The sequence below is a fragment of the Scyliorhinus torazame genome, chromosome 14 (assembly GCF_047496885.1).
Source record: "Scyliorhinus torazame isolate Kashiwa2021f chromosome 14, sScyTor2.1, whole genome shotgun sequence".
Taxonomy (NCBI): Eukaryota; Metazoa; Chordata; class Chondrichthyes; order Carcharhiniformes; family Scyliorhinidae; genus Scyliorhinus; species Scyliorhinus torazame.
Genome location: NC_092720.1, coordinates 196,652,723 through 196,677,665, shown reverse-complemented (window position 1 = coordinate 196,677,665; position 24,943 = coordinate 196,652,723). Strand labels below are relative to the sequence as shown.

The 24,943-nt window shown below is 48.6% G+C and overlaps 1 protein-coding gene across 1 annotated transcript in view; it reads left to right on the top strand.

The window, feature by feature from the left end:
- The first annotated feature begins 849 nt into the window (after positions 1–849).
- Positions 850–24,943, top strand: part of LOC140389407 (uncharacterized) — a 67,726-nt gene continuing 43,632 nt past the window's right edge. Inside the window, exons 1-2 of the mRNA XM_072473553.1 lie at positions 850–1,544; positions 5,525–5,800. Coding sequence (XP_072329654.1) covers positions 978–1,544; positions 5,525–5,800 — 843 coding nt within the window. The 5' untranslated portion in view covers positions 850–977. The remainder of the gene's footprint in view (positions 1,545–5,524; positions 5,801–24,943) is intronic.

Sequence of the window (24,943 nt, the reverse complement as noted above, 5' to 3'; positions counted from 1 at the left end):
CATGTTTGGACACCAAGGGCTAAATTTTAGCATGGCCAATCCACCCGGCCTGCACAACTTTGGACTGTGGGAGGAAACCCGAGCACCTGAAGAAAACTCCACACAGTTAACCAGGTCTGGATTGAACCCAGGTCCCTGGCACTGTGAGACAGCAGAGCTAACTACTGTGCCACCGTGCCATCCAATGTACGGGAACATTTGTGAAATCTCTCAGCTGTATTTGCCACTTCATGTGTAATTTGTGTTTAGAATCAACCATAAATTGCCTGTTGCTTCATGGTTAATTAAAAAAATAAATAATTTAGAGTTCCCAATTCATTTTTAGCGTGGCCAATCCACCTACCCTGCACATCTTTGGGTTGTGGGGGTGAAACCCACGCAAACACGGGGAGAATGTGCACACTCCACACGGACAGTGACCTAGAGCCGGGATCGAACCTGGGACCTCGGCGCCGTGAGGCAGCAGTGCTAACCACTGCGCCACCGTGCTGTCCTCTGCAGGGTTAATTTAAGTTGATTTGGAGTTTGATTGTTACAACACGTTTTAAAAAGTGGAATCTTGTCCATTGGTTTTCTTGTTGGAGTCACTTGATAAATGTGTCCTTTTGGTGCGTTGACCTCCATGGGGATTATAACAGGACAAATGATGAAGGAGTCTGAGTGAGTTAGATCAGAGACTCTCCCCTGGACTGAAAGCTAATAATGTACTTCGAAGATAAATAACAAAATAGGGAGTTGCCCGATTTCAGAATCTGAGATACTTTCACTTTCTGCTCTTGTGTATTTGAGTGTGTTCACTTCCACATTAGAACAGACGTCGACCTGTCGACGCCATCAACCTGTACATGTTTCAATCAGTTTGGCAATCGCAAGAATTCCCTGAGCGAATCTCAGCAAATCTTCAACTCTGCAGGAATTAGCTGGAAACTTAGTGGTCGTGAGTTCTTGAGTTAATTGTGGTTCTGATTAGCGAAACAATGCCGGGGGATTTAGAAATATTAAACAACATAAAAGGTTTATTGTTGAACAATGATGCAACTTCAATCAAAGTGGTGGGGAATGTTTTACTGTTTCTGTTCCTTTATGGATTGGAAGAAATCCTTGAAGAAAATATTCCATGTCCGTGTCAGGAAAGTAATGCGACTGCGACTATGGCTATACATCCGAATTTGGTCTACACTATTTTATTCTTTACTTTTCCTTCAGTCGTGTTATTTGGGATCAGTCTCCTGGTGCAACTTCGTTCACGTGAGTGGCATTATTGTTGCAATAACTGCGCTTCGTGTCGGAGCACAAAGTTAAACACCTTGACCCAAGCCGCCGCCTCAAAATGTTGCTGCAAGTGTGTTCTTCGGCGGTTCTTCTTGTCCGGTAAACTGTTGATTCCTTCAGTAATATGGATGACCATATTATTTTTGGATGGCGATCACTTCGCTTGTGCGGGGCTGAAAAATCTGAATTATACCAAATGCGCCGCATTCAACTGTAACAACATTGATATTCATTTTCGTGTTAAGGAACAAGGACTTTGCGAGACATCGCGGGTGAGTAATGTCTTTAAATATTTATTGTAAATGTAAAGAAACATATTTCAATGATACCTTTGACCTAGCAAAGCATTTTCTTGAGGCATTTCTCCAGTGGTAACTGGACCCAATTGGGGTGGAAGGGTGGACTGGGGAGGCTGCTGATCTCCCAACACCCTGGGATTGGTATTGACCAACAGGAGCAACATAGGGATACCATGGCGAAAGTTAGAGGCTGGATATTCACTCCTGACTCAGCAAAGCTTGTCCATCATCGACAGGCCATGATGTGGAGATGCCGGTGTTGTACTGGGGTGAGCACAGTAAGAAGTCTCACAACACAAGGTTGAAGTCCAACAGGTTTGTTTTGAATCACTAGCTTTTGGAGAGCAGCTCCTTCCTCAGATGAATTCACTGTGCCCATCATCTACAATACGAAGTCTTACAACACCAGGTTAAAGTCCAACAGGTTTGTTTCGATGTCACTAGCTTTCGGAGCGCTGCTCCTTCCTCAGGTGAAGGAAGGAGGAAGGAGCTGCGCTCCGAAAGCTAGTGACATCGAAACAAACCTGTTGGACTTTAACCTGGTGTTGTAAGACTTCGTACTGTGCTCACCCCAGTCCAACGCCGGCATCTCCACATCATCATCTACAAGGTACAATTTAGGAATGTGATGGAATACCTGGGTGAGTACAACTCGAACAACACTCAAGAAAGTCAAAACAATCAACTTGGATGGCATCCAACACCTTTAACATTACTCCGTCCATCATTGGCCGACAGTAATGGGCATAATTTATTAAAGGTAATGCAGTGACTTGCCAAGCCTCTTTTGGTAGCATCATCCACACTCTCAGTGTTGATTGGGTTGGCGGGTATGGAAATGTATGAGGCGGTTGGACATGTCAAAGTACTGGAAACGACACCGGGCAAAACAACCTGTCAACCTGCGGTGGTTTGCAAAGCCGCGAGCTCTTTGTATTTGAAGGAAGACTTGACGTCGCACGTCTCTGACGATTATATTTACTCAATGTGCATGACAACTATTGAATATTCATATCCCTTCAGTGGGATTGTGCTGGTAGCATGGGGTTTGGACAAAAAGAGGAGGATGGCACTGTGCAGATGCTCTTGGAATGGGAGGTATGAATATACTTGATACTCCTGCTTTTTCTGGCCCCAGAAAGATATTTGCACTTACCATCTTGCCCTCTAAAACAGCTCCAGGACCCGAAGTATAACCACAGTACCCAACAGAGTCTTCCGCCACAGTAAAATGAACATAAAAGCAAAATAAGGCAGAAATCTGAAATAATAACAGGAAATGCTGGAAAAACCCAGCAGGTTGATTTGATTTGATTTATTATTGTCACATTATTGTCACATGTATTGTCACACGAGGTGGAAGAAAGTATGTCCGGGGTGTGTGGGGTCCGTAATTATGCTGGCTGCCTTTCTGAGGTAGTGGGAATTATAGATAGAGTTAATGGATGGGAGGCTGGTTTGCGTGATGGACTGGGCTACATTCACGACCTTTTGTAGTTTCCTTGCGGTCTTGGGTAGAGCAGGCTCCATACCAAGCTGTGATACAACCAGAAAGAATGCTTTCTATGGTGCACCTGTAGATGTTGGTGAGGGTCGTAGCTGACATGCCAAATTTCCTCAGTCTTCTGAGAAAGTAGAGTCGTTGGTGGGCTTTCTTAACTATAGTGTCGGCATGGGGGGACCAAGACAGGCTGTTGGTGATCTGTACACCTAAACACTTGAAGCTCTGGACCCTTTCTACTTCATTCCCATTGATGTAGACAGGGGCATGTTCTCCACTACGCTTCCTAAAATCGATGATAATCTTCTTCGTTTTGTTGACATTGAGGGAGAGATTATTGTCGCCGCACCAGTTCACCAGATTCTCTATCTCATTCCTATACTCTGTCTCGTCATTGTTTGAAATCCGACCCACTACGGTGGTGTCATCAGCAAATTTGAAAATCGATTTGGAGTGGAATTTGGCCACACAGTCATAGGTGTATAAGGGGTATAGTAGGGGGCTGAGGACTCAGCCTTGTGGGGCACCTGTGTTGAGGATGATCGTGGAGGAGGTGTTGTTGCCTATCTTTACTGATTGTGGTATGTGGGTTAGAAAGTTCAGAATCCAGTCGCAGAGGGAGGAGCCGAGGCCAAGGCCATGGAGTTTGGAGATGAGTTTCGGAGGAATGATGGTGTTGAAGGCTGAGCTGTAGTCAATAAATAGGAGTCTGACATAGGTGTCTTTGTTATCTAGGTGTACTAGAGTAGAGTCCTGTCTTTTGGCATCTTTGATGGATTTCTTTAGATCATATCTGGCTTTCTTGTAGAGGTCAGGGTTGCCTGCCTTGAACGCTCAGACCTAGACTTCAGCAAGCAATGGATATCCCTGTTCATCCAGGGTTTCTGGTTGGGAAACACGCGGATTTGGGTGTCTAGCAGCATGGAACGAGCAGCATGGGGTCTAGCAGCATGGACCGAGAGAAGCAGTTTTAAACTCCACAGACCGTGCCAGACCTGCTGAGTGTTTCTACAAATATGTCAAATGAACAAACTTCATTCATGACGCACAAGGTGCAATGGTATTTCCACGACGGATTCCCCCTGAGTTGTACTCTGAAGTGGACCAATTGTGAATGAGGAGGATACATTTGGTGCAGCTGGAGAGGAGCGACAAGGTATTAATGAGGCCCCAGTGTTAAACGTGTAGAACCTTTACTTTTCCACCTCGCTGGGTATGTCAGCTGCTCTCGGCCTCCCTCGCACCCTCCCTTCATTCCCATAAATTTTGGGACCAATGTGTATTTTATTTTCTACACCGCCGACAACGTTATCTCCTCTCTTAAAACCAGTGACTTGTGCCATCAGCAGCATTCAATTAAGAACCTCGTCAAAAAGCGAGACGAGATACTGCACACAAGCAATCTACTGGAACCAGTGGTTGAATCCAATTCTATGTTTGCTCCCTTGGGACAGTAACCTCGTGCTCGGGGCTTGGAAAACATAATTCACCTATGATCAGGTGAAGGGAAGACATAGCCAGATTTTATTACCTTTAACTCGGAGCTGAGTACTCCCACTGCACTCCTGCCCCCTGCCGACTTTACATCGATGTTTCTTTAAGTGTCCAGTCTATTTGAAAAACAATGTACATTTGCAGTATTAACAGAGCATATTCAGTTGCAATAATATTGGCATTGTTCTTGGTGTGTTAAGAAATTGAAATTGCAGAACAATCAGAATTTAAGTTCTATAACTTAAAACTGCAACATAATGTGATCAGTGCGCTGTCACATGCATCGTCTGTCACCCACAGTCAGGAACATCCAGATACATATTCTAATCATACACTCATAGAATCCATACAGTGCACAAGGAGGCCATTCGAACTAGGGGCTGTTTAGCACAGGGCTAAATCGCTGGCTTTGAAAACAGACCAAGGCAGACCAGCAACACGGTTCGATTCCCGTAACGGCCTCCCCGGACAGGCGCCGGAAAGAGGCGACTAGGGGCTTTTCACAGTAACTTCATTTGAAGCCTTCTTGTGACAATAAGCAATTTTCATTTCATTTCATTGAGTCGACACTGACCCTCCGAAAGAGCACTTTGGATAGTCCCATTCCCCCGCCTTAACCCCGTAACACCACCTAACCTGTACATCTTTGGACTGTGGGAGGAAACGGAAACCCGAGCACCTGAAGGAAACCCATGCAGACACAGGGAGAATGTGCAAACTCCACACAGTCACCCAAAGTCAGAATTGAACCCGGGTCCCTGGAGCTGTGAGGCAGCAGTGCTAAATACTGTGCAACATAAATTTACTAAATCAGAATAATCTCTGAAATATGCTCCAGAGAAGAATAGCTTTGTGTGGAAGTTGCTCCTCAAAACTGAACACAACATTTCTAAAATGGAGAAGTTCCGTTAAAGGGTCGTTGTTTTTTAAAAATATCTTTTCATCTGTGTCTTGACAGCTCATTGGAAGTATTTTACTGACTTCATTCATAATCGTCATGCTATTCTTCTCTGGTCTTCATCATCAATTTAATTGTGACCGGAGGATATATTGCCAAAGATATGCTTTGGAGTTTGAAAAGGAAGAAGAAAAACTGATTATGGAAGAATTAAAAAAAAATGCAACTGAGACGGCGAAAATACAATTTGAAGGAAAGAGCAGAGAAATATGCGACATAGTTTTCTCAGTTTTTGGGACTCAACAAAACAATCCTGGAGCTGGAACGCCTGATATGGTAAGTGATATGTAAGGTCAGATCAACATTTAGTGATACAGTCCTGACAAACTGTGAATGTGCAATTAAAATCAATTGTAAAATGTGTGGAATATTTTGGAATTTTGCAGTCTAGCACAAGTGGGATTGTGTGTCCAGAATTTTCCTGTTGCTATTCGTTGAATCTTTTCCAGGCATTAAGAATACTGGTCGCAAAATCATACATTTCACAAGTGCTTATGGACTGAGCAAGGAAAGCTAAAGCAGGAAAATTCTGACTGTATGATTGCAGCCCTCTGAATTAGAATCATAGAATCTCTACAGTACAGAAACAATCATCTGGCCCATTGAGTCTGCACCAACCCTTTGAAAGTCCACCCTACCTACGCCCTATCCCCCACCCTGTAACCTCACATTAAGGGGCAATTCAGCATGTCCAATCCACCTAACCTGCACATATTTGGACTGTGGGAGGAAACCAGAGCACCCGGTGGAAACCCACACAGATACAGGGAGAACGTGCAAACTCGACACAGTCACCCAAGGTGGAAATCAAACCCTGGTCCCTGGTGCTGTGAGGTATCAGTGCTAACCACTGTGCCGCCGTACCGCCCCCTGGGATTGGATACACACAGCCAATCATGTCAATGACTGATGCAATTTTATATTCAGAAGCAATGCTGCTGCGTTCTCAAATCCAGTGGTGCATTTACAGTTAGTGGGGTCCTGTGCTCAGCTTCTTTGGATGGTTAGAATCAAAATGTGAAGTAGCAATAGGAATGGACATAGCAAGTTTACAGAAGGAACAGAATTGTTACTGCTCAGAAGGAGGCCACTGGGCCCCGTTGTGTTTGCATCTGCTCTGCAAATGATCATCACGACTTAGTGCCATTCCTGGCCTTTTCTCTGTAGCCCTGCACACTCAAATCTCTGTTCGGGTACACAGAGGGAGAATTCAGAATGTCCAAACTACCTAGCAGCACGTCTTTTGGGACTTGTGGGAGGAAACCCACGCAGACACAGGGAGAACATGCAGACTCCACACAGACAGAGACCCAAGTCGCGAATTGAACCTGGGACCCTGGAGCTGTGAAGCAACAGTGCTACCCACTGTGCTACCGTGCCTCAGGGTTAATAGTTACCATTCTATTAGTACCCACTACTGATGGTATTGTTGCTAATTGTGTTCTCTCTTTAATTGGCTCTGTTTATGGCGGTTAATATGGTCGCCTTCCTTAATTCTAATTACGTTTGCTCAAGAGTCGGCAGGTATCTTTCGATACCGCCACAAGGTTCAATACCGAATACTGATCAAAGACTTGATACACCAGTTAGTAAGTTCAAAGTCAATGCTCATTTATTTACACACAGTCAAATATACTCATGCATAAAACTCTACAAACTAAACTATCACTACTGCTAAAGCCTATACTTAGCTTCGGCCGCCCACTCAGTCAGGAATAATGGCCGTTGTTCGGTTCTGAGGCTGCTGGGGTCGAACTGGTACGGGATAACAGCTAAGAGCATCTGTCTCATAGCGTGCGTTGACTTTGGACTTACTTGTCTGTTGTAGCTGTTGGGCAGGTCTCTCCTCGGTGAGGTCCAAAGCCAAGAGAGAAAGTCTCTCTTGGGGGATCCTTCTTATACCAAAAAGGGGCTTTGTGCTTTTGGGCGGGCCTTGAACTTGGCCCCAATTAATTGGGCCATTTCTCAATCGTTCCTATCGATTTCCCCCAATAAAGGGGTGGGTGCCCTGATTGCTGGGCGTGTCCGAGGTGATCGTCGGCCTGCTTTGTTCTAGTCTCCTCTGGCACCGGGGTATTTGTCTTGGTATCGTTTACTTAAATGATACCCATTTGTCCCGGGAGATGGCTCATTAGTATGGTAATGGCTTTGCAGTATCTGTCTTGTCTGGGAGCTACGGCTCCAATCAACAGACAAACCCTGCACCTGCTTGCTTTCTTGGTATTGTCCATTTTCCCTGCATTCTTTGCAAAGTGTCCATTTTGTAATCGGGACGTGGCCATCCCAGATGGCTACACGCCCTCCTTGTGATCCTCAACGCGAAGCGTGAAGGATCACATTACCGCGTCGTCTTCGTTCTCTGACCAAGCGGGGCACCCATAAGCACTTAACGGGCTTCACACTGCCCTTTCCGATGAAACACAACTTTTACCTAAAATCATTTTAAATACATACATTATTATAAAACTCTAGGGGGCGCTACGACATTCAGGCATGCATTACAAAATAAAAAAACTGGAATCTCTAACTATCCTCAATAAACTATCTTCACTCAAACAATCAAAAATAATCTACGACATTTTAAACTGTACAAATAGCAGCAACACAAATTTCTCTGGCTTGGCAGTCAAGCACAGAGGTTTACATTTCTTTATTGAACAAAACACACACAAAGAAAAATAGATGCACTTTAATTCATGTCAAGGGGTTCGGTGGTTTGGTAACGTCCGAAAATAGGGGACCTAAACGTGTATACCGGGGTGCGAGAGCGGTAGGCTATCTTTCGCCATTTCCTGATTCTAAGTGCCTGCACGACACTGCAAAGTATCACCAGTACTAAGAGTGCTTCTACTATGTAGGATGATGAATACCAGGTGATAAATTTTGGTAACTGTCACGGGGCTAACTATCTCGGGGTTCTGTGTATGGCAGGTGTGGGAATCATTCACGGCCTGTGTGGTAGGGGTCAGGGGGGTAGCGTCAGTGCGCAATTGAAGGGATACCGCTCAGATCCAGTTGAAAAAGATGGAGGTCGTCTTCATCTTTCCTTTTGTCGGTCTTCTCTGTCTTCCTCTGGGGTTCCTGAGGTTCCGGAGTTCTGTTATCAGAAGCATCTGTTCTTATCTTGCTTAAGATCTCGTATGTCTGTCTGTCTGTCCTTTATTGCCAATTACCCTTTAGAATTGGTCACGATCTGTGACCCCCTCATTTATTTTTAAACTGAATATTTGGACAAGACATCCGAGGAAAATACTGACACAGTGTGAGCCGTCTCGCAGCCTGTGAGATTTACCATCCCAGTGCTTGAGGATGTAAATAGCATATGGAAGCAACCTAAGGGTCGCCATAAACAAACAAAAAAATTTCGAACTAAAAGTGCCAAAATGGGGTGCGTATGGGCCGCGGCGTATAAGTAATGGGTGGAATCCCCGGGTAGGATGGTGATCAGTGCTGTTTGTGCTCTACCCGAGCATAGCTGACCAGAGGGGTGGTCCTCAGGCAGGACGGGTACCAGTGCCGTTTCTTCACTGCCTGAGCAACCGGCAAGAATCGGTAAGAATGTGGTCATCGTGAGGGTTGCCTTAGTGTCCGCTGACAAACTTGTCCCGCCGAACGGGTTTCTGTTGACAAACGTGTTCCATTAACTGCCAGTGGGCGTTAAAGGAGTGGTGGCGTGGGGCCGTGAAAAACTGTCAAATTCACAAACAACACTTAACATTAACACTAACGGACAAACATACAACAAACATGGTGCAGGTTCCATCAGAAAAAACACCATATCTCTCCATCAGGTCCTTTTTACCATCATCTGGACATCTCATTGCTCAATAGCAAACTGAGTCGCAAAGGTTTGGTGGGAGTCAGACTCGATATCATCATCTTCTCCCAGCTGCCATACTCTTGACTGGAGTAATTTGACTAAAGCTGCTTGGGGCGAATTGGGGCCCATCTCATCATTCCGGATGAACCTGAATGAATTGTCTCGGTGCCAGAATCATGTGTCGAGGTTGGAGCTACTCGGTTTTAATCCGTAATCGTCGGGCGGTGTGTCTGGGGCTTTGATGTACGTAATCTCAAAGGGGTCACTGGAATCATGCTTGGATTCACTGGGAGCGGGGCCTGGTACAGAGGGATAATCATAACATGGTGTACTGTGGCTGTCATCATTGTTATCGTTATCACTGTCGCTGTCGCTGCTGGTTGAAGGAAGGGAGAAGCGGAGTCGTGCCTCTGGGGGTGGAGTTGAAGTCGTCTCTGAGGACGGGCTGGACTGGCTGGGGTAGGGTAGAAATGCATCATCTGTGGGCAGGGCGTGCTTGTCTGCTGCTGTGAGTGAGATGTGGTGTGCATGGTTGTTCTGCGAGCCATAAGCCTTGAGCTGGTTTATGTGAAACCACACAGACATGCCATTGGATATGTAATTCTGTATTCCGAGGGGCTGACTTTGTCTGAAATGGAGTACGGTCTGGAAAATTTAGGGGAAAGGAATGAACTGGGGTTGTATCGAGAAAGCATCACTTGCTGCCCTACTGCAAACTCAGTGGCGTGTACTGTTTTGTCGAAACAAGCCTTGTTCTGTTTCCTCCGTGTCCCAAGTCTCACAGCTGCTGCGAGTTGGGCTGCCTTTATATTCTCAATTAGCTGCTGTACAGCGTTTTCATGTGTGAGGGCTGTGACTGCGGGGCTGGCCAAATCCAGTGCTAATAAATACTCTGTCCCTTTCATGGGGTGTGGGAGGTGTATCCTGTGGACGTGGATACCGTGTTCCATAAAAACATTGAAGCAAATGGGAGAACTGAATCCCAGGTGCTGTTATTCTGCTGCACCATTTTCCTGAGGGTGGCTTTTCAAGTCCTGTTCATCCTCTCTACAATGCCGCTTGACTGGGGGTGGTATGCTATGTGAGACTTCTGCCTAAATCCGAAAATTGTGAGGAAAATTACTCGTCGTGTAAAATGGGAGCCTTGATCGGACTCTATACTGCGGGGGAAGTCCCATCTTCTGAAGATGTGCTGCGTTAGGATTTTAGCTGTGGTCCTCGCCGTATTCGTTCTCGATGGAAAAGCTTCCACCCATTTTGTGACGGTGTCGGTGACCACCAACACATACTTATAACCATTTCTGCAGGGGGGTAGGTGTCCTATGTAATCTATCTGCAGATTTGTCCAGGGGCCATTAACGGGGTGGGTGTGACTAAGCTGAGCCTTTTTGGCATATCTGTCCGGATTGATCTGGGCACAGATCAAGCAATTCTCAATGTAGTGGGTTACATCGGCTTTGAAATCAGGCCACTGTCGTGTTGGGTGTCCTGATACTCAAATGAACCAACACAGCTGTAGATGGTACAACTCGATTTTGTTGTCTTAACTAACAGATACAACTAACTATAGACTGGGGTACTTTCGCTACCAGCTAACCCATGGATCTAGCCCTATCACTATGTTGGTGAGGCACTCAGCACATGGTCTATGTCTGAGTGTCACGCTGCAAGCTCTGTGTCCCGAGCTGTCTTCTGCCAGAATGAGCAGGAACTCTCGTGTTCCCCCTATTATAGTGCGTGTGCTCTCACTAGTGATTGGCTGCGATGTTATATGTGTGCTTGTTGGTCCAAATGCCTGTCCATCAGTGTGTGTGATTGCACCATAATATGCTGATCTGGATATCATGACAGCCACCAGCAGAGCGGTCTGAGGTGGGCTAGGGTGGGTTCAATACCTTGGTGTCCATGATTGTCATGGAACTGACAAATGATCTGTCCTGGCTGGGCACTACATAAATGCCTTCTTTCAAAATCACATCATCATGTGTGGTTATTGTGTTCTTATATTTATCATACGGAGCTGGGAAGGTTTCCTTTAAAACTTCCCTGAGTTTTTCATCTTCCTTCTGGGCTTTCGCTAGATCCTGAATGTTGGTCTGCGAGACCTGAACTGCGCATACTGGGGTGCTTTCAGGGGGGGGTTCCAAAAATAACCATGCCTGGAGCCTGCCTTCGCTAGGGCGTCTGCTTTAATATTACCAGGGGGGGAAGAACAGTGATGACTGCGAACCTTAATGATACCATATTTTCTATCTTTCACTGTCTCTAACATATGTCGGAGTAATGGGGCTGAGGGTAGGAGTTTCCCGTCTGCGGAAATGAATCCTCTCATTTTCCACAGGTGTAGGAATTCCGTTAAACTATTACAGACATACAAGCTGTCCGAATAGATGGCTGCAGGGGTCAGGAACGAGTCGGGATGGTCTACAATATAAGCGATTGCTGCCAGTTCTGCTGCCTGCGAGCCTAGATGTCCTGGCAACTTTAGTTAAATCTTATCTAGGGGCATCCTTGCGCGCCCTCTACACAAATGCCGCGACCGGTGAGTCTCTTTCCATTTAAAACTGGAGGAGCCATCAACATAAATTTTCACGGGTGTGCACGTGTCTGTGGGCTGGGGTCTCTGGGGTGTACTACCTGCTTTCCTGGGATGTATTTTGGGAATAAATGGACCTGTGTTCTGTTTCGTGGTGATGATCTCACACTCATGAGGGGGGCCTGCATGCTGCAAATTGTCGGCTAGGAAGGTGTGGGTCTTTTAACTGTAATATCCCGTCCCTGTAGAAGAAGGGTCCAACGGGCTGCGTGGATTTGGCTGACTGTGCCATCTTTAAGTCGGCCGTCTAACAATAGCTGTGTCGGTGTGTGTTCTGTGAGGATGGCGATGGGTTGAGTCCTGTAATGTAGGTGAAGTACTGTACTGCCCAAAAAACTGCGAGCAGGTGCCTTTCGCAGGCAGAAAATCCTTGCTCGATAGAATCTAACACGCGTGAGGCGTATGCTACAAGGCGTAATTGGTCATGGCGTTCCTGGAGGAGCACGGTCGAAAGGGTTTGGTCGGTGCTTGCTCCTTCGATAGTGTACGGGGAAAGTGGATCTGGACCTGTAGTGCGGGGGCTGTGCTGAGTGCTCTTTTTAAAGCATCCACGGCATCCATATGCTGTGGAAGCCATTCCCAAGGTGCCTGCTTCTTGAGAAGTGCGGATAGGGGCGCTGCTTTAGTGGCAAAACCGTCAACATGGTTTTGGCAGTAGCCAACCAGTCCTAAAAATGACCAGAAGGCTGAGACATTGTGGGAAAGGGGCAACTTGACGATCGAGTCAATTCTCTTTTGCTCGATCTCACGTTTACCATGAGTGATCACTGTACCCAAGTATATCACTTTCAAAATCTGGGCCTTCTTGGGGTTGACTTTCCATCCAATTTCTTTTAGGAGTCCTAGGAGTTCGGCGAGAAGCGAAATGTGTTCTCCCTTTATGTCTGTCTGTAGTAGCAAGTTGTCTACTGGACCAGACAATCGGGGCAGGAAAATTTTGCTAATCCATTCGGTGGAAAATGGAGGGGGAGTTGTGGAAGCCTTGTGGAAGGCATGTCCACGTATACTCTTGTCCCTGGAATGTAAAGGCAAATTTGTACTGGCACAATGTATCCAATGGAATGGACCAAAAGCCATGGCTAATGTCCAAAAACGAAAACATTTTTGACTGGAGTCCTTATTTGAGCATGGTCTTGGGACTCGTGGCTACGGTGGGGGCTGCTGCTGGGGTTACTTTGTTCAGTTCCCGGTAATCAATGGTCAGTCGCCATGATCCATCCGGTTTCCTGACGGGCCAAATTGACGCGTTGTTTGTGGAGGGCTATTTGAGTATGCCTTGGTCAAGTAAACTCTCTATTACCGTTGAGATTTCTCCCTCTGCTTCCTGGGGAAATCCGTACTGCTTCTGGGGTCTGGGGTCGGGACCTGTAATATACACCAAGCCAGCTAATTTGCCACAGTCATGCTTGTGCTGTGCAAATGCTGCTTTGTGTTCCTGCAGGACTTCCCTAACCTGTTTGTCTGGACTAATGGCCCGAGGGTCGTACCAGAAGTCTCCTACTGAGCCAATCCTGTTTTCATACTCTCCAACTGTGAGCGTGGCGGGGGATCGTGCTGCATTTGCCATTTTCCAAACACATTTGTTTACCGGATCAAAAGAGAGGCTGTGGGAACTCATAAAATCGATTCCTATGATATGTTCAGCTGTCTGGGGCAGATCAACCAAAACTACGGGGTGCTTAGTTGTGATGTTACCTATTTGTATCGCTACGGGCTGTGATGTGTCCCTGTTATAAATGACCTGTAAAACCGATGAGTGTGATGGTGTCTGTTGTGGGCCACGTTTCTCGCTGAAACATCGTGGAGGAATTGAGTGTGGTGCAGGACTTTTCTGTGTCCCAAAGAAATTCTACGGGGTGTCCCCGGACTTTGCCTGCTACTACCAGTCTACCGGACTTGTCCCAAATGGTGTCGCAGACCCAAGTTGGGGAGCCCGAACACCGTCAGTCGGTGCCATTAATGTCTGCATTCTCTGAATGAGTGCTAATGCTATGGATTGGCTTTGCCCTATTCCTATTTAGGGTGCCTGTCTGTTGGTTTCTCTGCTGCTTTTGGGGTGCGTTGCACTCTTGTGCAAAGTGACTTTCAAGTCCACAATTGTAACATTCTTGGGATTTGGGCTGGGGTGGGCTGTTCCTGCCCTCATTTACCCATGCGGGGTTCTAGTGCGCTTTAACTGGATTCATATCTGCCTGCTCTTCATCTGGTTTTATAAATGCTGTTTTGCCTTGGACTGATTGCTCCCAAGCGCGGGACAATCTTTTCAAAACCCATTTTTCATTGTGGGCCTCGTCTGAGGGGTCATAATTTGCGCAAGCTCTCTGTCCTGTGTCTGTCGCGTGAGAGACTAGGATTCGAGTCCATTTGGCCATAATATCTGGGGACAAATGGGTGCGTGATAACTCTCCGAAAACTGCTGTGAAGTGTATCCACAAGCGTCCAGCAAACGCTCTGGGGTGCTCTGCTTTCTTTTGCCTACACTTGTTTAGGCCTTCTACGGGATCTCCTCTGTCATAGCCGATCGCATCCAGGATCGCTGTGTGCATTTCTTGGAGTGTGCCTCCTCCTACATTCTGTGGGTCGGGAAGGGCTGCCACGACTGAAGGGTCGAGGCTTAAAACTGTGAGCTTCACTTGCTATTTTTCGTCCAGGCCATACATGCTGGCCGGCTGTTTAACTCGAGCAAAAAACTGGTGGGGGTCTGATGTGGGAAGGAATGGGGTAATTTTTCCATAAGCATCCCATAATTGGGGTCACGGTTAACGGGTTGTATAAAGGAAATCTGTGTCTCCTTCTGCTGCGGCCCTGCGGTGTGTGGTTACAGGGTTCATGGGGGTGTGTTCTGCGTGTTCAGTCGAGGGTTGGGGTGCTTTCCTTTTCTGGCATTTTTCCTGCGTACATGTCCCATGTACTTATCTATGGGCAGTTTCATTCAACTCCTGCCAATCGGGGCCTTTTTCCTGGTCCAACTGGGGTCCAAACGTACTTTGAAACCCATTCTGAACGGAAAGCAGAGATTGCAATTCTGCAACTTGCTTCCAGCACTTTGCGTTGTCTATGGAGCTCTGCCTTTGTTCCGTTGTGGAAGTATGGCGTGCTCGTAGGGCTGCTTTTAAATCATTGCACTGTTTCTGTAATTTCTCTACTTGTTGCTCGGTTTCTTGTCTTACCAAGACCGCACGTTGCGTGTCCTGGTGGGCCTCATCATATTGGGTTTGGAAACTACTGAAATGCGCAAGACAAGACTGGTGTACCCACTTGGCATCATCCACCTCTCTGTCCCTTGCTGCTAACTGCTCTCTTAAATCCTTATTCTCCTTCTCAACTTTGCTCACATCTACCTCACTATTACTGTCTCTCTCCTCAATCTCTCTACGGAGCATCCTAACGACCTCCTCTGTGCCTCGCAATTGTGCCAAGTAGGACACAATTGCCATCAGCTTGCGAGCTTTCCCCAAGCTCTTCTTGTGGATCTCTGACAGGTTCTCCCACCAAGTATGTCCTATACTCCCGGGACCTGTTTCGTCATTGGCGTAGAATTCACTCCAAAGGGGCCATCCTTTCCCTTTGAGATATTTTCTGATCTCATCTTCCCAAAAGGGCCAATGTCCTACTCTACTGGTCGCTGCGACCTCGAATTCCTGGGGGTTCATACGGCGTTCCATTGCCTTCATTGCCATTTTCTCTATCTAGGTTCTCTACTGAACTTGGAACAGGGGGTGATAAAAGTGGTGATGTAACCACGGGTACGGCTTACGCTATTTTCCAGCCTACAAAACTCCCGACAATTTTACGCAACAAAATCTCTCAGGTTTACCTTATATCCCTGTTAGTACGCATGCATTAACACACTTCCGAATCTCGGAGGCTTGATCAGTATTGTTCTTACACTTGTGGTTTTTCTGTTCCTAATTGGATTCCAATTCAAATTTGGGTTCTCTCGGAGTGAATAGGCCACTTCTAAATCGAGTCCCGGCGGAGTCGCCAGTAAATGTTGCTAATTGTGTTCTCTCTTTAATTGGCTCTGTTTATGGCGGTTAATATGGTCGCCTTCCTTAATTCTAATTATGTTTGCTCAAGAGTCGCCAGGCATCTTTCGATACCACCACAAGGTTCAAAATTGAATACTGATCAAAGACTCGATACACCAGTTACTAAGTTCAAAAGCAACGTCATTTATGTATACATAGTCAAGTCCACTCATGCATAAAACTCTACCACGTAAACAATCACTATTACTACAAGCCTATACGTAGCTTCGGGTGCCCACTCAATCAGAGGAACAATGGCCGTTGTTCGGTCATGAGGCTGCTGGGGTCGAACTGGTACAGGATAACAGCTAAGAGCATCTATCTCGTAGCGTGCATTGACTTTGGACTTACTTGTTCTGTTGTAGCTGTTGTGCAGGTCTCTCCTCGGTGAGAGCCAAAGCCAAGAGAGAGAGTCTCTCTTGGGGGATCCTTCTTCTACCCAAAAGGGGCTTCGCGCTTTTGGGTGGGCCTTGAACTTGGCCCCAATTAATTGGACCATTTCTCAATCGTTCCTATCGATTTCCCCCAATAAAGTGGTGGGTGCCCTGATTGCTGGGCGTGTGCTAGGTGGCCATTGGCATGCTTTGTTCTAGTCTCCTCTGGCGCTGGGGTGTCTGCCTTGGTATTGTTTACTTAAATGTTACCCTTTTGTCCCCGGAGATGGCTCATTAGTATGGCAATGGCTTTGCAGTATCGGTCTTGTCTGGGAGCTCCGGCTCCAATCAACAGACAAGCCCTGCACCTGTTTGCTTTCTCGGTATTGTCCATTTTCCCTGCATTCTTTGCAAAGTGTCTATTTTGTAATCGGGACGTGGCCATCCCAGATGGCTACAGTATCAATAGCTTAAACAATGCTGTCCCAGGATAAATGATCAGATTATTTTGTGGTGGAAAAATATAACCGAGGATGTTGAAAATTGTCTGACCTCTGTAACAGGAATTGAAATTAGGACCTTGGTGTTTGACAATATAAATGCATCTTGAGCAAAACTATCCTATCAAAATGTCAATTTACCAACAACATAAACATGGAATATGAATCCCTCCTGAAGTTCCAAATAATAAGTTACATTAACATTCCATTTATTATTCTGAAAAGTAACCAAGATAATTTGAAGTCCTGCAAAAGCATTAATGAGTAATGAAAACCTGAAGTGGGCAACTCAAATAATATTTATGGTTCTTTCAATTTTTATTATTGTGCTACAATCCCGGTTGATGTTGTGGACAGGAAGGTCCCAGAATAGGACTCTGGCTTAGAAGACTATAACATTTTACTTATTTTCAGAAAACATGGAGGAACAGAGTCACAATTTACTTTAAACAACAAATAAAACACTTGGAGATGCTTTAAAATCTTCTTTCAAACAATAACCTCCCTCAGTTTTCATCAAAAATCCACCTACAGGTGGACAAACTATCCTTTCAAACAAGCCTTTCTCTCCAGTGTTTTTTCACCAAATTTTTAACATTTTATACATGAAAAAGAAAACACAGCCCACCCCAACAGAACTAGTTCAAAAGGAAACACACACTACACCCCCCACTCACCCCAGCCCCACCCCCCCAAAAAAACACTACTCCCCCATCCCTAGCAGCTGATTGTGACCAACTCTTTGAAAGACAGAATTAATGGGTGCTATCTTTCATAGAACCCCTCGATCACGCCTCTCAAGGTGAACTTAACCTTCTCAAGGTGTGGGAATTCCATGCAGTCCGACAGCCATACTGAGGCACAGGGCGGAGAGGCTGACATTCACCTCAACAGGACCCACCTGCGAGCAATTAGCAAGGCAAAGGCTAAAACATCCGCCATGGTCTGCAGCTCCGGCAGGTCCGACACCCCAAATATGGCATCTAAGGACTCCAAATCCATAAAATTGCCAACCTGGTGCTGAAGAACGAACCCCAAAACCTCCCCGGCTCAGGGCAAAACCAGAATATGTGAACATGATAGGCCGGGACCCTCCCACACCACTCACTCGTGTCCTGCACTCCCTCAAACAACCAGCTCAACATCAATCTCGTTAAATGTACCCTATGCACCACCTTTAATTGAATCAACCATAATCCCGCACACACATGCATAATACTTCACACGACCCCCTCCTCCAGTACCATCCCCAACTCCTCCTCCCACTTAGCCTTAACCCCCTCCAGTGGTATCATACCTTTCTCCAGAATCCACCCGTAAGTCCCCAAGGTAAACCCCCCCCCACACCACCCCCCACTGCCACTGACAGCACGCTCACAGTGAGGAGGACAACATCACCGGAAACGCCGGACAGATCTTCCTGACAAAATCCCGTACCTGCAGATATCAGAACGTTTTGGTCCATCGGATCTCATCCCTCTCTGTCAACTCCTCCAAACTCCTGAGTTGCTCCTCCAGAAACAAATCCCTCATTCCTACCACTCCATTGTCCTCCAAGCCCCGGAACCTAGCATCTAATCTAGCCAGTTTGAGCAGGTGATTTGCACAGATCAGCGTCACCTTCGACACCGCCCCGAACTGCTGCCGAAATTGCCTCCAAATCTTCAGAGTCGCTACTACCACCAAGTTGCCTGAGTACTTCCCAAGGGAGAACGGGAGTGGTGCCATCACCAATGCCCACAACTCCGACCCCTGAAATGAACCCGCCTCCACCTTAACCCAAATTTCTCAAATTCGGCAGAGCCAAACCACCCGACTGCCGACTCCCGCCCGAAGCACCATTTTCTGAATTGTGGCTACCTTGCCTGCCCAAATAAACAATGTGATCAACCGCTCAATACCATGAAAAAATGCCTTTGGCAAAAACACCGGCAGGCATTAGAATAAAAATAGAAACTGTGATAAAATATTCATCTTTATTGATTGAACCCGGCCGGCCAATAACAGAGGGAGGCTATCCCACCTCTGCAAATCCGCCTTGACCCTACCCACCAGGGTCGTGAAGTTCAATTTACGAAGCCACCTGCACGCCCAGATACCTAAAATGGGAGGTCGCCACTCGAACCAGCAACTCCCCCAAATCCGTACTCTTCACTGGCGGAGAAACCGAAAAGCACTCGCTCTTCTCCAAGTTCAGTTTGTATCCAGAGAAAGCCCCTCATCAAGTCAACAACCCCATTATATTCTGCAGGTTTTGTGTGTTTTGGTGGGGGTTGTTGGTGGGGCTTTTTACTTTTTATTACTTTGAATTGCACTATTGTGGGGGTTTTCTTTGTGTGGTTTTCTTTTTTGTTGTTGTTTCTTATTTTAACTGGGCGATTGCCTGGGGTCGGTTTGATGAGGGAAGTGGTTTCGATGGGCGGGGGGGGGGAGGGGAGTGAGGGAACAATAGGTGGGAGACTTCTTAGCGCCGGAGGCGAGGGTCACCGGGCTAGCTGGGTGAGCTCGTCTATGGAAACAAAGTGGGGGGTGTGCATATGTTTAGTCTATGGCAGGGGTTAGGTTACAAGGTGTTGTTGCTGGGTGGGGGGGGGGGGGGTAGGAGGTACTCTGCTGACGAGGGAGGGATTTAGGTCTAGGGACAGGGGTCGGGGGTGGGGGCTGCCAGGAGACGGGCCGATGGACGCGCGGCGTATGGGCTGGTGGCGGGCCCAGGAAAGGGGATGGTTGATCGGCGGAGGGGGGGGGGGCACGGTGCCCCCCAACTAGGCTGATCACCTAGAATGTTAGAGGGTTGAATGGGCCGGTGAAGAGGGCACGTGTATTCGCGCATCTGAGGGCTCTGAAGGCGGATGTGGTAATGATGTAGGAGACACACCTGAAAGTGGCAGATCAAGTCAGGCTAAGGAAGGGTTGGGTCAGTCAGGTCTTTCATTCGGGGCTGGACACCAAGACCAGAGGGGTTGCGATTTTGATCAACAAGCGGGTGCAATTTGAGGTGGGCAATATAGTCTCGGACAGGGGGGGCGGTATGTCATGGTTAGTGGTAAGTTGGAGGGGAGGAAGGTAGTTTTGGTCAATGTGTATGCGCCAAATTGGGATGACGTGGAATTTATAAAGAGGTTGCTGGGGAAGATACCGGACCTGGACTCGCACAAGTTGGTTATGGGGGGGGGATTTTAATACAGTCATGATCCCGGCCTGGACCAGTCGTGCTCAAGAACGGGTAATGTGCCAGCAATGGCGAAGGAATTGATAGGGTTCATGGAGCAGATGGAGGGGGTCGACCCATGGAGGTTTAGGCAGCCGACGGGGAAGGTGTTTTCTTTTCATTTGCATGTTCACAAGGTTTATTCCCGGATAGACTTTTTCATTTTGAGCAGGGATTTGCTGGCGGGGGTGGTGGATACGGGACATTCGGCCATCACCATTTCGGATCATGCCCCACATTGGGCTGAACTGCAGGTTAGCGAGGAGAGCTTTCAGCGCCCGCAATGGAGGTTAGAGGTGGGGTTGTTGGCGGATGAGCCGGTGTGCGAGAGGCTGAGGAAGTGACACGGTCAATGACACGGGGGAAGTCTCAGCAGCGGTGGTCTGGAAGGCGCTGAAGGCAGTGGTGAGAGGGGAGCTGATATCGATCTGGGCTCAGAGGGACAGGACGGATAGGGCAGAAATGAAGCGACTGGCAAAGGAGACCTTCAGCTAGACAGAGGTATGTGGTGACCCCAGGGATGGAGCTCTAAAGGGAACATCGGAGGCTGCAGACGGAGTTTGGGGTGCTGTCCACAGGTAAGGCAGTGGAGAGCTTAGAAAGGCGAGGGATGCGTTTTATGAACACGGAGAGCAGGCCAGCAGAATGCTTGCACAGCAGCTTAGGAAGAGGGAGGTGGCCAGGGAAATAGGGAAGGTGGTTGATGGGGATGGGAACTTGGTAAAGGAGTCGGCCGGGCTAAACAGGTCGTTCAGGGACGTTTACAGTAGGCTCTATAGCTCGGAACCCCCCACGGGGCCGGAGGGGATGAGACGCTTTTTGGATGGACTGAACTTTCCAAGAGTGGGTAGGGAGCTGGTAGATGGGGTGGGGGCCCCAATTCGGGCTGAAGAGCTATTTGAGGGCTTGAAGGCAATGCAGTCGGGTAAAGCCCCGGGGCCTGACGGGTACCCGGTGGAGTTTTGTAAAAAGTTCTCGGGGATATTAGGGCCGGTGCTGGTCAAGGTTTTCAATGAGGCAAGGGACAGAGGGGTGCTGCCCCCGACAATGTCACAGGCCACTATTTTGTTGATATTGAAGCGGGACAAAAACCCGGAGCTGTGCGGGTCATATAGGCCGATCTCCCTGCTTAATGTGGATGCCAAGTGTAGCCACTTAAAATGGCTAACTCCCGATTAGAATGACCAAACCCCGATTTAAAATGGCGAACGGAAGAGACTGATGGGAAAATCAGCCAACAGGACTCAAACAGACAGCTGCAGGTAAAACAGTGTATTCGCCTCTGGGGAAGTCGGCCCAGACCGATACCTGCAGCCATCAACATCACAACAGCCCAGCCATCTGCATATTAAGCAGCCATCCCCGGGAACAATTGCTACAAATTAGTAACACAAAGCCGACCCAGAACTTTCGGCGCCAGCAGGAGCTGACACAAAGAGAGGTAAACGACCACCCCTCGATCAAGGAATCGCTCCAGTATTGGAGAATATCGAACCAAGTGATTGCGACCAAGTCCAATCACTTGGAACCAGGTACAAGATCCGCCCCGAGAGGCGGGAAGCCCCTGGGGACTATAAGAATAGGGGCCTAGTTCAACTAGACCCTTCTTCTCCTGTCCGCACCCTTTGAGACCCTTCTGCAAGAGAACATAAGTTTTACTCCAATGATCGCTACCAGATAGGCACTCCTGACTATCGACCTGTACCAGCTTTTGAATCCCACAGGCTCAGAACCCAGTCGAAAGGCCATTAATTTCCCTGACCTGGTGGGCCATTTCCAAAGTTAAGTATTGGCCTGTTAGTTGTTGGAAGTAGAATTAGTGTATAAGTATTAATTGCTGTATATAATAAATGAGCGTTGATTTAACTCTTACTAAGCAGTGTGTTAGATTATTAATCATTACTCGGACTTGATCCACATGGCGGTATCAGAAAGATACCTGGCGACTCATGAGCAAAGGTGACCGAATAAGAATAAGTAAACTTAGGCTAAAACGAGCAACACAAGTTGCTGAACAAACTTTTGGCCTCCAGGATTGAAGATTGTGTCCCGGATATTATGGAGGACCAAACCGACTTCCGGTGGCGGCCATGACCAGCTAGGCAGCGTTCACGGCACCTCCCGCCGAGATCGGGATTTCGGGCCACTAAACGGGGTGGCGGCGGCACTTGGAGGCGGAGACCGGTGTGGGAACGGACGCTGGAGAGGTTCCCCCCCGGTGCTGTATGGAGGGAACCAGGAGCGGGGCCGTCAGATGTGCAATCGCGGGAAAGAAGACTGAGAAGGTCCGGGAAAACAAAATGGCGGCCGGAGTGGATCGAGAGGTGTGGGCCCAGTGGGCCAGAGAGCAGCAGGAATTTCTGAGAAACTTTCACAGAATTAAAAACGGAGATGCTGGCCCCCATGCTTGCCTCTATGGAGAAGATTGTGGAGGTCCAGAAGGGACAAGAGAAGGCAATCAAGGAGGTGGGGTTGAAAGTGGCGAGAATGAGGACGAGATCATGGGCCTGGCGCTGAAGGTGGAGGCGCACAACGCCCGACATAAGAGATGGCAGGAGAGGCTGGACGACCTCGAGTACAGGTCTCGGAGCCATAATCTGTGGATCCTGGGCCTTCCCGAAGGTGAGGAGGGGGCGGACGCGAGCATGTATGTGACCGCAATGTTGGGGAAGCTGATGGTCATGGGGGCCTTTCCTCGGCCCTTGGAGCTGGAGGGTCCTCGCCAGAAAGCCGAGGGTGAATGAGCCACCGAGGGCGATGGTGATAAGGTTCCACCGTTTTGCAGACCAGGAGCGAGTCCTGCGGTGGGCGAAGAAAGAGCGGAGCAGTAAGTGGGAGAACGGCGAGATCCACATTTACCAGGACTTGGGAGCTGAGCTGGCGAGGAGGCGTGCGGGTTTTAACCGGGCGAAGGCGGTCCTCCACAGCAAAGGGGTGAAGTTTGGGCTCCTGCATCCGGCGAGACTCTGGGTAACAGACCAGGACAGGCACCATTACTTTGATACGCCGGACGAGGCGTGGACGTTCAGCAGGCACGAGAAGCTGGACTTGAACTAAGGGGCAGTGGTATGTGGGTGAAACGTGCTGATGGGAAGGGGTAACTGGGGGTTGACCTGGGGTAAGATGGCAGGTAGAGCATAAGATTGATTGCCTGTCTGCTCCAGTTTGTTTGCTGTTTTTTTGTTTTCCTTGTGTTTTGTTTCAGGGGGCGGGAAACGCCTGGGTCGTGTTGTCCGGCGCACGGGAAGGTCCCGGATGGTACTTGCCCCTCTACCCTGCGGGGGAGGGGGGATTGGGTGGCCCGAAGGAGGTGACAAGATGAAGGTCGGGGAATAGAGGCGGGAGAGGACGGGGTCAGCATGGGTGAGCTGACTTACGGAAGCGCAATGGGGGGGGAAATCAGAGCTAAGCGGATGCTTGGCAGAGGGGGGGCTGTTTTGCTGACTGAAGGGGAGCCAGTTGAGGGGAATGGATGGAGTCGGGCTACGGGGCCGCTGAGGGGAGGGGCGGGTACGTGGCTGGCTGAAAAAGGGAGATGGCTAGTTAGGGGGGGGGGGGGGGAGGGGGGTGGGGGAGGTGGGGGGGGGGGGCGGGGGTGGGGGTGGGGGTGTCAACCCCCCGACCAGGCTGATCATGTGGAATGTGAGGGGCCTGAATGGGCCGGTCAAGAGGTCCCGCGTGTTCTCGCATCTAAAGGGGTTGAAGGCGGACGTGGCCATGTTGCAGGAGACGCACTTAAAGCTCGCTGACCAGACGAGGTTAAGGAGAGGATGGGTGGGACGGGTGTTTCACTCGGGGTTCGACTCAAAGACCAGAGGGGTGGCAATTTTGGTCAGTAAACGAGTGGCATTTGAGGCGGGGAGCATCGTGGCGGACAAGGGGGGCAGGTACATAATGGTGAGTGGCAAGCTGCAGGGGGCCCGAGTGATGTTAGTGAATGTATATGCCCTGAACTGGGACGATGTGGACTTCATGAGGTGCGTGTTGCGTCGGATCCCGGACTTGGAGTCAAGTAACCTGATTATGGGAGGGGACTTTAATACTGTCTTGGATCCGTCGTTGGACCGTTCCAAGTCCAGAACGGGAAAGAGGACGGCGGCGGCCAGGGCCCTGTGGAAGTTCAGGGGCTGGTTTAGCACACTGGGCTAAATCGCTGGCCTTTAAAGCAGACCAAGGCAGGCCAGCAGCACGGTTCAATTCCCGTACCAGCCTCCCCGAACAGGCGCCGGAATGTGGCGACGAGGGGCTTTTCACAGTAACTTCATTTGAAGCCTACTTGTGACAATAAGTGATTTTCATTACATTTTTCATTCATTTTCATTTCATGGACCAGATGGGGGGAGTGGACCCGTGGAGATTTGCGCGGCCAAGGGCGAAGGAGTTCTCCTTTTTCTCCCATGTCGATAAAGTCTATTCGCGGATAGACTTCTTTGTGTTGAGCAGGGCGCTAATCCCGAGGGTGGAGGGCAAGTGGGAGGAGGAGCTGGTCGAATACTCGGCCATTGCAGTCTCAGACCATGCCCCGCACTGGGTGGACCTGCGACTGGGGGCAGAGCGGGGTCAGCGCCCTCTCTGGAGACTGGATGTGGGGCTGCTGGCGGACGAAGAGGTGTGTGGGCGGATAAGGAGGAGCATCGAGAACTATGTGGGAGCGAATGACACAGGGGAGGTAACAGTGGCAGTGGTTTGGGAGGCCTTGAAGGCGGTCATTAGGGGGGAGTTAATTTCCATTAGGTCCCACAGAGAGAAGATGGAGAGGGCGGAGAGGGAGAGGCTGGTGGGAGAGATACTTAGAGTAGATAGGAAGTACGCAGAGGCTCCGGAGGGGAGGCTGCTAAACGAACGCCGGAAACTGCAGGCGGAGTTCGACTTGCTGACCACGGGGAA